General features: G+C 41.8%; 1 protein-coding gene across 1 annotated transcript in view; it reads left to right on the forward strand.

Annotated features, from left to right (window-relative positions):
* Positions 1-16,091, forward strand: part of LOC139408959 (potassium/sodium hyperpolarization-activated cyclic nucleotide-gated channel 1-like) — a 156,356-nt gene that overhangs the window by 85,886 nt on the left and 54,379 nt on the right. Inside the window, exon 5 of the mRNA XM_071153489.1 lies at positions 15,061-15,207. Within this exon, the coding sequence (XP_071009590.1) occupies positions 15,061-15,207 (147 nt within the window). The remainder of the gene's footprint in view (positions 1-15,060; positions 15,208-16,091) is intronic.

Raw genomic sequence — 16,091 nt, forward strand, 5'->3', positions numbered from 1 at the left:
CGAGACAGGTGCATGATAATGGTCCATTCTAAATCAAAACAAATTTCACACATATATTATTTAGTATATGTAAAGACAAGATTAAATCAATTATAGTCTGATGGAAACTGATTGCAGCCCATTCTTGCATAATCAATGCTTGGAGTTTGTCAGAATTTGTGGGTTTTTGTTTGGTACCATTCTTTACATTTAAAGCCTCTTGAGGATTGACCATAAATTCTCAATGGGATTAAGGTGTGGGGAGTTTTGGCCACGGACCCGAAATATCGATGTTTTGTTCCCTGAGCCACTTAGTTATCACTTTTGCCTTATTGTTCGTCACCAAACTGTTCCTGGATGGTTGGGAGAAGTTGCTCTCAGAGGATGTGTTGGTACCATTCTTTATTCATGGCTGTGTTCGTAGGCAAAATTGTGAGTGAGCCCACTCCCTTCGCTGAGAAGCAACCCCACACATGGCTGGTCTCAGGATGCTTTACTGTTGCATGACACAGGACTGATGTTAGCGCTCACCTTGTCTTCTCCGGACAAGCCCCAAACAATCAGAGAAGGGGATTCATCAGAGAAAATGACTTTACCCCAGTCCTCAGCAGTTCAATCCCTATACCTTTTGCAGAATATCAGTCTGTACCTGATGTTTTTACTGGAGAGAAGTGGCTTCTTTGCTACCCTTCTTGACACCAGGCCATCCTCCAAAAGTCTTCGCCTCACTGTGCGTGCAGATGCACTCACACCTGCCTGTTGCCATTCCTGAGCAAGCTCTTTACTGGTGGTGCCCCGATCCCGCAGCTGAATCAACTTTAGGAAATGGTCCTTCGTCAACATTCACACTTGTGTTAACTAGAGAATCACTGACATGATGTCAGCTGGTCCTTTTGTGGCAGGGCTGAAATGCATTGGAAATGTTTTTTGGGGGATTCAGTTCATTTGCATGGCAAAGAGGGACTTAGCAATTAATTGCAATTAATCTGATTACTCTTCATAACATTCGGGAGTATATGCAAATTGCCATCATACAAACTGAGGCAGCAGACTTTGTGAAAATTAATATTTGTGTCATTCTCAACACTTTTTGCCACGACTGTAGAGCCTAACTGGCATACATAAGCAGCGAGTGAGTTTCAAGTTTTGGAAAAATCATTTTCAACATTTATAATAATAGCATTACATGCATAATCGCATTTGCGGTCACTTTTGATAATGGCGTTGTCCCGCTAATGGAACATTTGTGCTTATTGTGCCATGTGCTCATTGCTGCGCTTATAATGTGAAGAAATATCCTAATAGTTTATCAACATTTAAAGCTAAACATTCTGATCTGTTGTGTCAGCCACACTGTGTAAAAAAAAAGTTCATTTTGATGCTAGTAGTAGTTGTATTCATTTGGGGTCTATCGCATCCCACAACTGTCCCAGACTATGTTTGGAATATTTATTTCTCACAGAGAAACTTTTGTACTTTGGGGGATAGAAGATTGCTACATAGGCTAGTGCTCTTGCTGGTTCTTTAGGCTTAGGTGGGTGACAAAAAGTAAATGTGGACAGCTCTTCCAATATCTTCAGTATGCACCTCGGAATTGGATAAGGCCGCCTGTAGTTGCGTCCCAATGTGTCTGTCTTCACTTGTAGCCTGTGAGAAAGACCTTATCACGTGATGGAGATGCAGTGCCTTAGACTGCTGCACCCCTCGGGAGCCCCCTAAGTAGTTGTGTTCTTGTGCTCAGTAGTTTTGCTCTATAGTTGTACTCAGTAGTTTTGTGGTTCAGTAGTTGTGTGATTAGTAGGTGTGGTCAGCAGTTGCATGGTAATGGTGAGTAGTTATGGTGAGTAGTTATGGTGAGTAGTTGTCGGTAGTAGAAGTGTGATTATGGTCAGTAGTTGTGGTCATAAATTGTGGTCATTAGTTGTGTGGTTGTGGTCAGTAATTCTCGTCACTCTCTTCCCTCGTATCATAATTTTGGGAAACAGTCAATGCAGTTCCTAAAACATGCTGTATCGTTTGAACCGTATAAGGTATTTTGGTTCCGGAAATTATGAAGGTGTCATACCATCTAGCTTTTATTCTAACTTGTTCAGGAGGTGGTAAATATGTCAGTTGTTTACAAAAAAGTTGCAGCAATTTTGTTCATGCAGTTATTAAAGCAGCTGTAACTTTTTAACAGAATAATATATTTTTGTTCCACAGTCAGTAGTGGTTGTGGTCAGTTGTGTGGTTCAGTAGTTGTGTGCTCAGTTGTTTTCTGGTCAGTAGTTGTGTGGTTGTGGTCGGTAGTTGTGGTCCGTAGTTGTGTGGTCAGTCGTTGTGTGGTCAGTAGTTGTATGTTTGTGGTCAGTAGTTGAGTGGTTGTGGTCAGTAGTTGAGTGGTTGTGTAGTTCAGTAGTCACGTGGACAGTAGTTGTGTGGTAATGGTCAGTACTTCTGTTCAGTAACTGTGTGGTTAGTAGTTGTGTGGTTGTGATCAGTAGTTGTGGTCTGTAGTTGTTGTGGTCAGTATTTGCAGTCTGTCACGACTTCCGCCGAAGTTGGCTCCCCTGCCTGTTCGGGCGGTGCTCGGCGGTCGTCGTCACCGTCCTACTAGTCGCTACCGATCCCTTTTTCGTTTGTACGTTGGTTTTGTCTTATTAGTTTCACCTGTGTGTATTTTAGTTTAATTAGTTTCCCTATATATAGTAGGTTGTCCCGCCTTTGTTTTGTGCGGGATGTTTTTTTTACTCTGTTGCATTGTGGTTTTCATGTGTGTATTCTCCGGACTGTTTGGTCCTGTGTTTGGGCTGGTCTATTCTCTGCGCCCTGTATGTTGGCGTGACTGTTTGTTTGCCGGAGAATAAATTCACGATATACAGAACCCTGCTCTCTGCGCCTGATTCCAAACCACCACTCCTAGTGTCCCGTGACACAGTCAGTAATTGTGGTCGGTAGTTGTGTGGTCCAGTAGTTTTGTGGTTGGGGTCAGTAGTTGTGGTCACGCTCCTCTCCCTTGTCAAAATTCTTCCCTCCGCTGCCACATGTGATCCTCTCTGTCTGTGAATATCCATAGCAACGTCTCCGTTTGGGCTTCTCAATGATTAGACAGAGAGCTCTTAGCTGCTGTTATTTACCTACTTTCTTTCACTCTAAACTCTGACAAACAGCTGTACGTTTATATTGGTAGAAGATATTTCTGTTCTGTGTTTTGCTTTGAAAAGCAGAGAAGTAGAGGACGATTTAATAACCTCATAGAGGTTAGAGGTTACCCCCCTACTTTTTTCAATTTCCGCCTGAAGACATACCCAAATCTAACTGCCTGTAGCTCTGGCCCAGAAGCAAGTATATGCATATTCTTGGTAACATTTGAAATAAAACACTCTGAAGTTTATGTAAATGTGAATTGAATGTAAGAGAATTTAACACAAAAGATCTGGTTTAGATAATACAATGAAAAAAGCCATACTTTTTTTATTTTTATTGTTGTATCATCATCTTTAACTAACATTAGGCTATAATTAGCAATACAAATGGCTCTGATACGAATAATATTACTACACAGATCATACACATAATGTTAGCTAACAAGCCAGCCAGCTAGAGTTAGCTAGATAGCTAACAGTACGTTTTAACTTGAAATGAAATCGACTTTCTGACAAGATTTGAAATATGTAATATCTGAAGATGTAGCTAGCTAGACTATCTTACCTGTATACGTAAATGGAAGCTTCTCTCTCTCTCTGACGGATGCCACGGTTGCCCTTAGTTTGAAGCTATAATCCGGACACAAGTGTTTTATTCTCTTTTGCGTTAGAAAGGATTACCTACACATACTGATCAGCTCATGTTATAGACAGAAGCATGCTACATGGCAGACCAATCTGAATTAATCTGTCAGCGTGTCCAGCCTAGCCATGATCTCAGCCAATCATGGCTAGCAGGAAGGTTTAACAATTTTATCCTTATTTTTTAAGATGGCATATAAGTTTGTAATTTTAAGGCACAATGAAATTCACGTGTTCCAAAAGGCATTAATGGCGCTGGAGGAGATGACTGACGTTTTACAATCCCCTAACCAATCGTGCTATTGTGTTTGTTTTTTTGTATTATTTGTAACTTATTTTGCACATAATGTTTCTGCCACCATGTCTTATGACTAAAAAGAGCTTCTAGATATCAGGACAGCGATTACTCACCCTGTACTGGAGGAATACTTTTTCTTTAAAAGGTCGGACGGGAAGGATTTACTTCAGACGCCTGGCAAGGCCCACGTCCTCATCATTCGCAGAAGAAAGAGAAGGAGATGTTGGGGGCGAACGTCTGTGTGCCTTGTAGGGACCCGACGGCGAGCGTGTAATCTCCCTTTACTATCTGTCCTATTAGCCAACGTACAATCAATGGAAAATAAAATAGATGAACTAGGATCACATATATCCTACCAACGGGACATTCAAATCTGTAATATTGTATGTTTCATCAAGTCATAGCTGAACGACGACATGAATAACATACAGCTGGCGGGTTTTAATCATTTTCGGCAGGATAGAACAGCGGCCTCTGGTAAGACAAGGGGTGGAGATCTATGTATATTTGCAAACAACAGCTTCTGCACGAAATCTAAGGACGTCTCAAGGTTTTGCTCACCTGAGGTAGAGTATCTCATGATAAGCTGTAGACCAGACTATTTACCGAGAGAGATTTAATCTATATTCTTCGTAGCTGTCTATTTACCACCACAAACTGATGCTGGCACTAAGACAACACTCAATGAGCTGTATACGGCCATAAGCAAACAGGAAAACGCTGATCCAGAGGCGGCGCTCCTAGTGGCTGAGGACTTAATGCAGGGAAACTTAAATCTGTTTAACCTAAATTTAACCTTAATTTCTAGCAGCATGATAAATGTGCAACCAGAGGGGGAAAACACTCTAGACCACCTTTACTCCACACACAGAGACACGTACAAAGCTCTCCCTCACCCTCCATTTCGCAAATCTGACCATAATTCTCTCCTCCTGATTCCTGCTTACAAGCAAAAACTAAAGCAGGAACCACCAGTGACTAGGTCAATAAGAAAGTGGTCAGTTGAAGCAGATGCTAAGGTACAGGCTGTGTTGCTAGAACGGACTGGAATATGTTCTGAGATACTTCCGATGTCATTGAGGAGTACACTACACTGGCTTAATCAACAAGTGCATCGATGATGTCATCCCCACAGTGACCGTGCGTACATGCCTCAACCGGAAGCCATGGATTACAGGCAACATCCGCACTGAATGGTAGAGCTGCCGCTTTCAAGGAGTGGGTCTCTAACACAGAAGTTTATAAGAAATCCCGCTACGCCCTCTGACAAACCATGAAACAGGCAAATATCAATGCAGGACTAAGATTGAATCCTACTACACCGGCTTCGATGTTCATCGGTTGTTGCAGGGCTTGCAAACTACAAAGGGAAGCACAGCTGCGAGCTGCACAGTGACACAAGCGTACCAGATGAGCTAAATTACTTCTGTGCTCGCTTCGAGGCAAGTAACACTGAGACATGCATGAGAGCATGAGCTGTTCTGGACGAATTTGTGATCACGCTCTCCATAGCCAATGTAAGACCTTTAAAGAGGTCAATATTCACAAGGCCGCGGGGCCAGACGAATTACCAGGATGTGTACTCTGAGCATGCGTTTACCAACTGGCAAGTGGCTTCACTGACTTTTCAACCTGTCTGAGTATTTAATACCAACATGTTTCAAGCAGACCACCATAGTCCCTGTGCCCAAGAACACAAAGGTAACCTGCCTAAATGACTACCGACCTGTAGCACACATCTGTAGCCATGAAGTGCTTTGAAAGGCTGGTCATGGCTCACATCAACACCATTATCCTAGAAACCCTAGACCCACTCTAATTTTCATACCACCCCAACAGATCCACTGGTGATGCAATTTCTACTGCACTCAACACTGCCCTTTCTCATCTGGACAAAAGGAACACTTAATGGATCCTGGACTTCCTGATGGGCTACCCCAGTTGGTAAGGGTAGGTAACAACACATCCACCACACTGATCCTCAACACGGGTGTTTCTCAGGGGTTCATGCTCAGTCCCCTCCTGATTTTTTTTTTTTACTCCCTGTTCGCTAATGACTGCATGGCCAGGCATGACTCCAACACCATCATCAAGTTTGCCGATGACACAACAGTGGTAGGCCTGATAACCGACAATGATGAAACAGCCTCTCTGGCCGTGTGGGGCCTGGACAACAAGCTCTCCCTCAACGTGATCAAGACAAAGGAGATGATTGTGGACTACGGGAAAAGGAGGACCGCGCACGCCCCCATTCTCATCAACGGGGCTGAAGTGGAGCAGATTGAGAACTTCAGGTTCCTTTGTGTCCACATCACCAACAAACTATTATGGTCCAAACACACCAAGTCAGTCGTGAAGAGGGCACAACAAAACCTATTCCCTCTCAGGAGACTGAAAACTTTGGCATGGGTCCTCAGATCCTCAAAAGGTTCTACAGCTGCACCATCTAGAGCATCCTGCCATCACTGCCTTGTATGGCAAGTGCTCGGCCTCCGAACGCAAGGCACTACAGAGGGTAGTATGTACGGCCCAGCACATCACTGGGGCCAAGCTTCCTGCCATCCAGGACCTGTATACCAGGCGGTATCAGAGGAAGGCCCTAAAAATTGTCAAAGACTCCAGCCACCCTAGTTATAGACTGTTCTCTCTGCTACTGCTTGGCAAGCGGTACCGGGGCACAAAGTCTAGGTCCAAAAGGCTTCTTAATAACTTCTACCCCCAAGCCAAAAGACTCCTGAACAGCTAATAAAAGGGCTACCGATACCCCTATTTTACACTGTTGCTACACTCTGTTTGTTATCTATGCATAGTCACTTTAACTCTATCTACATGGAGGTAGGGAACTGATCTGTCTTCCCAATATAAAGGATCAAAACTGCCGGAGGAATAAAAAGAGGTCCAGTATCTTGACAACTGTGCCATACAGATTGCAAAAAGAATTAGGATATAAACGTTGTTTAGTGTATAAACGACGCAAGATTCAAGACTTTGTGCTTTTCAGCTAAAATTATTATATAGAATTCTTGCCACCAACAATATGTTGAATATTTGGGGCATAAAATCATTGAAACTCTGCATATTTTGTTGTGAGGATACAGAATCAATAGACCATTTATTTTGGTATTGCCCTCAGGTAGCCTCCTTCTGGTCTCAGGTTCAGGAATGGCTGAAAATGCATAACATTGATTGAAAATTGACCCTAGAAATAGTACTAGGAGATTTTGAGAGACCGGGTCAGTCAATTACTAATGTACTAATACTCTTAGTAAAAGTATTTATCTTCAACTCGCAATCTGTCAATTCTATTCGATTAGATACATTGAAATTGTATGTTAAACATCAGGACATAGTTGAAAGATATATGTTGCATAGAAATCCAAAGAGGGTGGCCAGCAGAGATAGGTGGAATGGGCTGTGGGTTGGGATGTGGAATTGTAGACAAGTGGGAGTGGAGTTAGAATGATGGTCAAAATTCTAAATAAATAAAGTCAAAATAAAAGTCAAAATAAAACATACTTTTTATTATGTTTGAACGACACTGAGGGGCAGTGTTTTTACAGCTAATGCCGGTTTGCCTGTGGTTGATGCCGTGCAGGTGTTTGTACACATGCATATACACACACTCTCATTCAAACACACACATATGTAAATAGTGCCAGACATGCACTCAAACGTATACAGTTGACCTTGCTGTTATGATTTTAGTTGTCCTTGATGTCCTTTGTTTTTTTTGCATTATTTTCTGTTTTCTTTTGTCTTTTTCTTTTTTCTCATGAGTTCATTTTCTTGGTTGTTGGTGCATTGTGGGGGTTCTTGGGAGTGTGGAATGGAATTCATTTTCTTGTTTATTATTTTATTATTACATTTTTTTCATTATTGGGGAGGCGAATGTGGGAGGGGTCTGGATTGATTGAAGGACAGCTATGGGAACTGTGGGGGGATCTTGGAGGTTTTGTGTCCCCGTTTCTTTGGCCTTGTGAGAGATTTGAGCAGGGCGTTGACCCTGGATGCTTCTGTGTGTTCCTCTGAATGGGAGTCTGTTGAATGACTGATGTGGTATCGTTGCAGAGCGGCTTCACTGCAAGTGAAACCTCCTCCATGTTTGAATGTAGGGAAAGCTTCATTTTGTTTTATGTAAAAATAGATATGGTGTGCTTTACCAAAAAACTCTAATTTGGTCTCATCTGTCTACAGGATATTCTCCCAGAAGGATTTTGTCACGTTCAGGTGTGTTTTGGAAAATTGCAGTCGGGTTTCTTATGTCTTTCCTTCAGCAGTGGGGTCCTCTTGGGTCTCCTACAATATAACCCCTTTTCATTGATTTGGTGATGGATAGTGCAAGTTGAAATTGTCGTACCTCATGTCTGAAGGTCAGCTTGAATCTGTGTGGCAGTTGACCGAAGTGCTTCCTCCACCATTTGAACAATCTAAACATCTCAGCGTTGGTTTGGAGTTAATAGCGGTTAAAGAGGAGATTTTTTATTTTACCATTGTAGTCTATGGCCCTTTTTTTCCCATTGAAATACATTGGTATCCATGGCAATAGCACAATTTCAGCTGCACAAGGATGCAACATTAGAAAGCTGTTAGCTGACATTATCTAGCTGCTTCTCGTCACTAAACTATGACAAACAGCTGTTATTGGTTGAATAATTGTGTTCCGATTCCAGATTTTAATAGCAGAGAAGTAGACCAAGATGTCACCCTCTAAGTTTGTGTGAGTATTCATAGCAACAGCTCCGTTTGGGTTTCTCAATGATGACACATTAGCTAGTTTTTTTTGTCACTCTAAACTCCTGTGACTTTTTATTGGTAGAATATATTTTTGTTATAATGTCAGATTTGAATAGCAGAGAAGTAGAGGAAGATTTCATATGCTCTAATTTTTTATCAGACTTGTTGGGGGAGTGGTAAAAATGACAGTTGTCTGGAAAAAAAATGGGGATAAATGTGTTAATGCGGTTACTAAAATCCTGTAGGTGTATCATTAGATCCGTAGCGATATTTTTGTTCTGCGAACAGACTTGAATATCAGAGAAGAATACAAAGATGTCCTACATTCTAACTTTTTGTGTAACTTGTTGGGGAAGTGGTCAAAAGTTCAGTTGTTTATAAAAAGTTAGTGAAAAGGTTGATATGGTTACTTAAACAGTTGTGACGTTTGATCTGTACCAGATAATTTTGTTATTATTTCAGATTTGTAGAGGAATATTTCATATGCTCTAACTTTTTGTACAAGTTGATTTCAAAGTGGTCAAAGTAGCTGATGTGTCAAAGTTACATTGTTTACAGTGAATGTTGGTAGTTATGATGTCACAATGGGGAGCTTTAGAATGTTGAAAAAAAAGTCCCATTAAAGTGAATGAAGATGGGCAAAACGTTTAATAGTTTAAAAAGTATAAAAGATGTTGTATGCAAGAAACCTAATCCAGATCAGTCTACATATTATAAAGCTTTAACGGGGTAAGAGGAGTAACATGTGTCAGAAGAAGAAGAAAAAATAAGAAGTATGCGTCGTTAAGTCCCACATAATAAAAAGTCAGAAGTATGTCAAAGATTTAAGTGGGGGCTTTTACTTTGCGATCCCCACAATGATATAACTACATAAGACACAGTAAGAAACGGTAACTGAAGAGCTCCACAAGGGGGCAGAGCAGAGCTATGCTAAACAGGCCAAATTAATACAGAAGCCATGGTTATGATAAGGCCAGGGCAGCTTCAAAGGATACAACACAAGTGAATACTTATCTGACACTATTAGCATTGTTTTAGCTAATAGAAGGATATAGCTAGTTACATAAGCACAATTGAGTATGACACCATAAAGGTTATATAATTAGTACCTCACTTGTCCATGGTTATAAGGAAATACACAGAGAATACATTACGCTCCATGCATAGCTATAAACGGTGTGCTACAGTAGAAATGTCATAACATGGTATACAGAAACTGTTATGATGATGTAATAAGGCACTAACTTTAATAGGAACGCACGCACGTCCGAAGTAAGTATTAGTAAGGAAAACAACAATGAAGGCAATGTTGGCGCCAGACGGAAAATATGCCATGGGGGAAAAAAAGTTTGGGCAGGCTCTGTTCTGACTGGAGATGAGCAAATGTCTGACAACTTGACCAGGGGAAACACTCCTTTGGCTCTCATCGAAGAAAGAAGTTTGTCCGGCTCATCTAGCTTATCCTCGCCTACATTAGCATTGCATGCCTTAAATGTAAATTGTCGGCAACCGTGAAATGGGCTACTTCTATGTGAATTGATGAAGAGGTGGAACGTATCTCATTTCAAACTGTTTATGGAAAACAAAACTGTTGTTTCAAAATAATTTTAATTTGAGATGTTGAAATATAACCTATAGATAATTAGCATGCAGCGTGCCTTGGTTTGAGGGCAGCACGGGTTATCTGTCCTGTTGCGTATCAATACAATTTTGGAACACTTAGCGCATAAAAAAACTAATGCTGTGGTGATCATTAGAGATATTTGGAACTCAAGTGTGAAACAGTTAAAACAGGTTTTAACAGTATTCCTACTGTAGAGATTGACTCTAGATTGAATGTTGTGACAGCTGAATGACTCCATTAGGGCACAGCACCCTGCAGAGAGACTGGCTCCAGATCATATTTAGTGACCCCATATCCTACCATATGACAACAACCACAGTCAAGACACACTCTGAATTATGCATGGCATGTCTTTAGTACATTAATTAAATTGCTTAATGTTCTCATTTGTGAACCATTTCAGGAAACTAGGCGTATGTCGCAATTCACTACTTCACAAGAGAGCCATTTGAACGTTTTTTTTTTTTTTTAATCAAAACATGTTTTTTTTTGGCAGAAATGCCTTCTGGAACATGTGAACTTTCATGTACCTTAATAACAAAATTGTTTTCCAACTGTAAATACGAATACAATTGTTAATTACGAGCCTTGTTGGTAAACTACAGAAAAAGAGAGCAACCTTACCACTAGCCATGATTGGCTAAGATAATGAGTGGGCTGGACATGCCAAGTTCAGAGTTCAGATTGGTCTCCCAAATAGAAGGCTTTTGTCTATTTGAGCTCAGTCTGTTTTGGTAATCCTGTCGAACACTGATTTTTTAAAATGTAGCTGCATAAGTGTTGATCTCCACTTTTTGGAGGATCGAGATTTGAAATCAGTGGAATTAGAGTATGATAACTAAAGAGATGGCTGAAACACCTGTTTCCATAATACGTCTTCAAACTAAGGGCATTTGTGGCATGGATCTGTGACAGAGAGAGGAGTCTATCAAGCATGATGATGTATACTGTATGGATAAGATAGTCTAGTTAGCTACATTTTCAGATATTACACGTTTCAAACAGAAAGTGATTTAATTTTAAGCTGAAGTGTACTGTTAGATAGCTAGTTAACATTAGCTGGCTGGCTCCCTAGCTAATGCTACGTGTATAACGTTGTTATTCATCGTTGTTTAATGTTAGCTGGCTGGCTCGTGGTGTGTGTGCCATCACGTTGTTTGCCTAGCTAGGTTCATTATTTACTAGCTAGCTAGCTAGCTACCTGTCTTAAGCCAACGTGTACTGTTAGCTAGCATTAGCTAACGTTAGGTGTCTAGCTCATTAGTTAACGTGACATGATGTGTGTGATATTACATGTTGTTTACCTAGCTAGGTTCATTGTTTCCCTAGGTAGCATGTCCTAAGCTAAAGTGTACAACACCCGTTGAATGTGGCCGATGTTGGTAAACCTCGGCAAAAATGCATAATGAAATTGTTGCCAGCTGAGCTGGTTAGGCTATTTTCATTTTATCCAGAGGTAAACAAATCATCGGCCAGAGCGTCAAGTATGTGCTCTAAACGCTCAGAGAACGAAACAAGATGGGTAGGGCTAAATCTCAAGAGGGTGCGAACGATGCTGAATGGGTGTAGATGAAGAAGAGCTCTCTCACCAAAACACTAAAATGCAATTTTTTCAAAATTGAGTTTACAAGTTTATCAACTTTCAAAGCATAATTACTTTCCCATTGTTCCTCAAATGCATTGTATGATATACAATTTTGTAGCTCTCAGTCTCTACTTTCGGGTTTCAGAAGTTTTTAGAAGATGGGAAGGGACTCTGCTGTCCTAGCTTCAGGGGGAATCTTATTCCACCATTGGGGTGCCAGGACAGAGAAGAGCTTGGACTGGGCTGAGCAACAGCTCCCGTAGGGGTGGGAGGGCCAAGAGACTGGAGCTGGCAGAATGGAGTGCTCTGCTTGGGGTGTAGGGTTAGAGCATAGCCTTAAGGTAGGGAAAGGGGCAGTTCCACTTAGTGTTCCATAGGTAAGCAACATGGTCTTGTAGTGGATGCGGACTTAGACTGGAAGAAAGAGGAGTGTGCAGAGGAGCGGGATGACATGAGAGAACTTGGGAAGGTTGAAAACCAGGCTGGCTGCAGCATTCCTGATAAGTTGCAGAGGATTAGTGGCACAAGCGGGAGCCCAGCCAATAGCGAGTTGCAGTAGTTCAGACGGGAGAGTTGAAGTACCTGGATTAGGACCTCCGCCTCTTCCTGTGTGAGGTAGTGTTACTCGGATGTTGAAGGGCATGAACCTGCAGGACCGAGTCACTGCTTTGATGTTTGCAGAGAATGACAGGGTGTTGTCCAGGGTCATGCCAAGGTTCTTTACACTCTGGGTGGGTGACACTGAAGAGTAGTCAACCATGATAGAGAGGTATTTGAGCGGGCAGGCTTTCCCCTGGAGGAAGAACAGCTTGGTGGGCCGACAAGTTGAGATATCTGCCAGGCACACAGAGATGCGTGTCACCACCTGGGTGTCAGAAGGGGGGAAGGAGAAAAGTAGTTGAGTGTCATCCGCATAGCAATGATAGTAGAGACCATTTGAGGATATGACGGAGCCGAGTGACTTTATATATAGAGAGAAGAGGAGAGGGCCTAGAACTGAGCCCTTGGGGACACCAGTAGTGAGAGTACGTGGTGCAGAGACAGATCCTCTCCACATCACCTGGTAGGAGCAGCCTGCCAGTAGGATGCAATCCAGGAGTGTGCAGAGCCTGAGACGCCCAGCCCGGAGAGGGTGGAGAGGAGAATCTGATGGTTCACAGTGTTGAAGGCAGCAGATAGATCAAGGAGGATGAGAACAGAAGGAGAGAGTCAACTTTGGCAGTGGGGAGAGCCTCCGTGAACCATCTTGAAGCCTGACTGTTTAGGGTCAAGAAGATCGTTCTGAGTGAGATTATGAGTAAGTTGATCAGACAGCACACTCAAGTGTGTTGGAAAGAAAATAAAGATGGGTACATGTCTGTAGTTTTTGATGTCAGATAAGTCAAGTGTTGGTTTCTTGAGAAGGGGAGCGACTCGGACCATTTTGAAGTCAGTGGGGATGCAGCCAGTGATCATGGATGAGTTGATGAGGGAAGTGAGGAATGGGAGAAGGTCTGTTGAGATGGTCTGGAGAAAGGAGGAGGGAATGGGGTCGAGCGGTTAGGTTGTCAGTCGGCCAGACCTCACTAGTTGCAGGATTTCACCTGGAGAGAGGGGAGAAAGAGGTTAAGGCATAGGGTAGTTATTTGTGAGTGAGACCTGTGAACTCAATAGGCTGAGTGATTGAGTAGTGGATGTCATCAACCTTCTTTTCAGTGGTTGACAAAGTCATCTGCAGAGGGGGGGGGGGGGTTTAAGAGAGGAATGTGTGGGTATGGCGATGTTTCTGCTGTTAGGCCTAGTGCTGCATTACGTCATGGCAGAGTTTGCAAAACAATGGCTACCCAATTGAAACAAATAATCATAACGTATAGTTCTGTCAGGTAAGCTAACTTTGCAGTTAATATTTAATTGAGAAAATTTTTGTGAAAAGTCTATCTACTCTACCCACAATACGGTTATCATTAACAACGCTAACTGGCTATAGACAAACACGCACACCAAACAGACAGACAGGGACAATATTGCTGGAAATTAATTGGCAGATATTGTGTTACATCTGGATTTTTAAGCCAATAGTGGCCAACCAGGGGGGGGGAAATGTCAATGTGGCTCTGATTGTATAGTAGCCCGGAGCTTTATGTTTATGAAATTTTGTGGTGAAAAATGTATGTACTTTCAGAATTCAAATCAAATCAAATGTATTTATAAAGCCCTTGTTACATCAGCTGATATCTCAAAGTGCTGTCAAGAAACCCAGCCTAAAACCCAAAACAGCGAGCAATGCAGGTGTAGAAGCATGGTGGCTAGGAAAAACTCCCTAGAAAGGCCAAAACCTAGGAAGAAACCTAGAGAGGAACCAGGCTATGAGGGGTGGCCAGTCCTCTTCTGGCTGTGCCGGGTGGAGATTATAACAGAACATGGCCAAGATATTCATATGTTCATAAATGACCAGCATGGTCAAATAATAATCACAGTAGTTGTCGAGGGTGCAGCAAGTCAGCACCTCAGGAGTAAATGTCAGTTGGCTTTTCATAGCTGATCATTAGGAGTATCTCTACCGCTCCTGCTGTCTCTAGAGAGTTGAAAACAGCAGGTCTGGGACAGGTAGCATGTCCGGTGAACAGGTGAACAGAATTGATTGGCGAGCTACTCATATGTGGGCTGTGATCTACCTATTGGAGACCCCTGATGTAGTAGATCTCTCATGGGTAGCCTATATTTAGAGTGAGGAGAGAGACAATTGTTTAGGCCGGAGTGGAAGCCTCGCTCAGAAGAGCCTCAGGCTGTACTTGTTCTGCCACCTGCCACGTTCATACGCAATGACCCTGGATACAAGTTGCCACCCCACCGTGTGTGTATGGGGGTGCATGCGAGTGTGTGCACATGCATGTGTGTTGTGTATGTCCTTGTTTCCTTTTACAACATGTTGCCTGTAATGACCGCAAATGTTATTTTACATCCAATTGCTTTTGATGTAATGTTTTGAAATCCCCACTCATAACATCAAACGACAATCAATGTGACAGCTTTTGTTGTCTGTTATTTTCAGTTCAATTGGTTTATTGACATTCTCTTCTCTCCATCTTTACAGTACAAACAAGTGGAGCAGTACATGTCATTCCACAAGCTACCTGCAGACATGCGGCAGAAGATCCATGATTATTATGAGCATCGCTATCAAGGCAAGATCTTTGACGAGGACAATATCCTGAGTGAGCTCAACGACCCTCTCAAAGAGGTGAGAATGATGCCTTTGTTGTTTGTTGTATTTGAAGTGTCTGTCCCAAATGGCACACTATTCCCTATATAGCAAACTACTTTAGGCCACTCTGTTCAAAACTGGTGCACGATATAGGGAACTTAAGGCTTTGTGAATGGACATTTGTTACAGTAATTCATTATGCAACAACAAGGCAATATTTTCTTCATACAATCTCTAAGCATCTCTAATGGAGCAAACATGGAGTGCTGAGTGGTTTTATCTCTAATTCATATATTTAATTAATTTATGACATATTCATACTTTAGATATCATACAATGACCAGGTGAATTTGTCAACGAATGAATCGTCATTAATATTCAGCTGAAAATATCTCTGTAGAGGGTTTTTGTTCATCTCATGTGCTCTGTAACACATTTAAAGGACAAACTGCAAAACAATAATCACTACAACTGGTGGAACACAAACTGAACATTAATCAGCGTAACAGATATTTTTATTGGCATAAAGACATTAAGTTGCTCAAGAATGCAATATACAGCTATATATACTGTACATAGAAGTGAGATACATGAAAGTGAGATTATATTTTAATCTGATTAGTGTTTACGCCCATTATCACTAGAACCGCTGGGCCTCGAGGGACCCCCCTTCAAGCTAATGAGCAGTCATTCTGACTGCAACATTCTAATAGTGTAATGAATACATTTATTATGCTATCGCAAAAAGTGTAATTTGGTTAGGTCAGGGTAAACTGACAAGACTTGTTTGATTAGGTGGACTGGTGGATATACAGTGCCTTTAGAAAGTATTCAAAACCCTTTACTTTTCCCACATTTTGTTGTGTTACAGCCTGAATAAAACATTTATTAGAATTAGGAATTTTCTGTCATGGCCTACA

This window comes from Oncorhynchus clarkii, chromosome 5 (assembly GCF_045791955.1).
Source record: "Oncorhynchus clarkii lewisi isolate Uvic-CL-2024 chromosome 5, UVic_Ocla_1.0, whole genome shotgun sequence".
Taxonomy (NCBI): domain Eukaryota; kingdom Metazoa; phylum Chordata; class Actinopteri; order Salmoniformes; family Salmonidae; genus Oncorhynchus; species Oncorhynchus clarkii.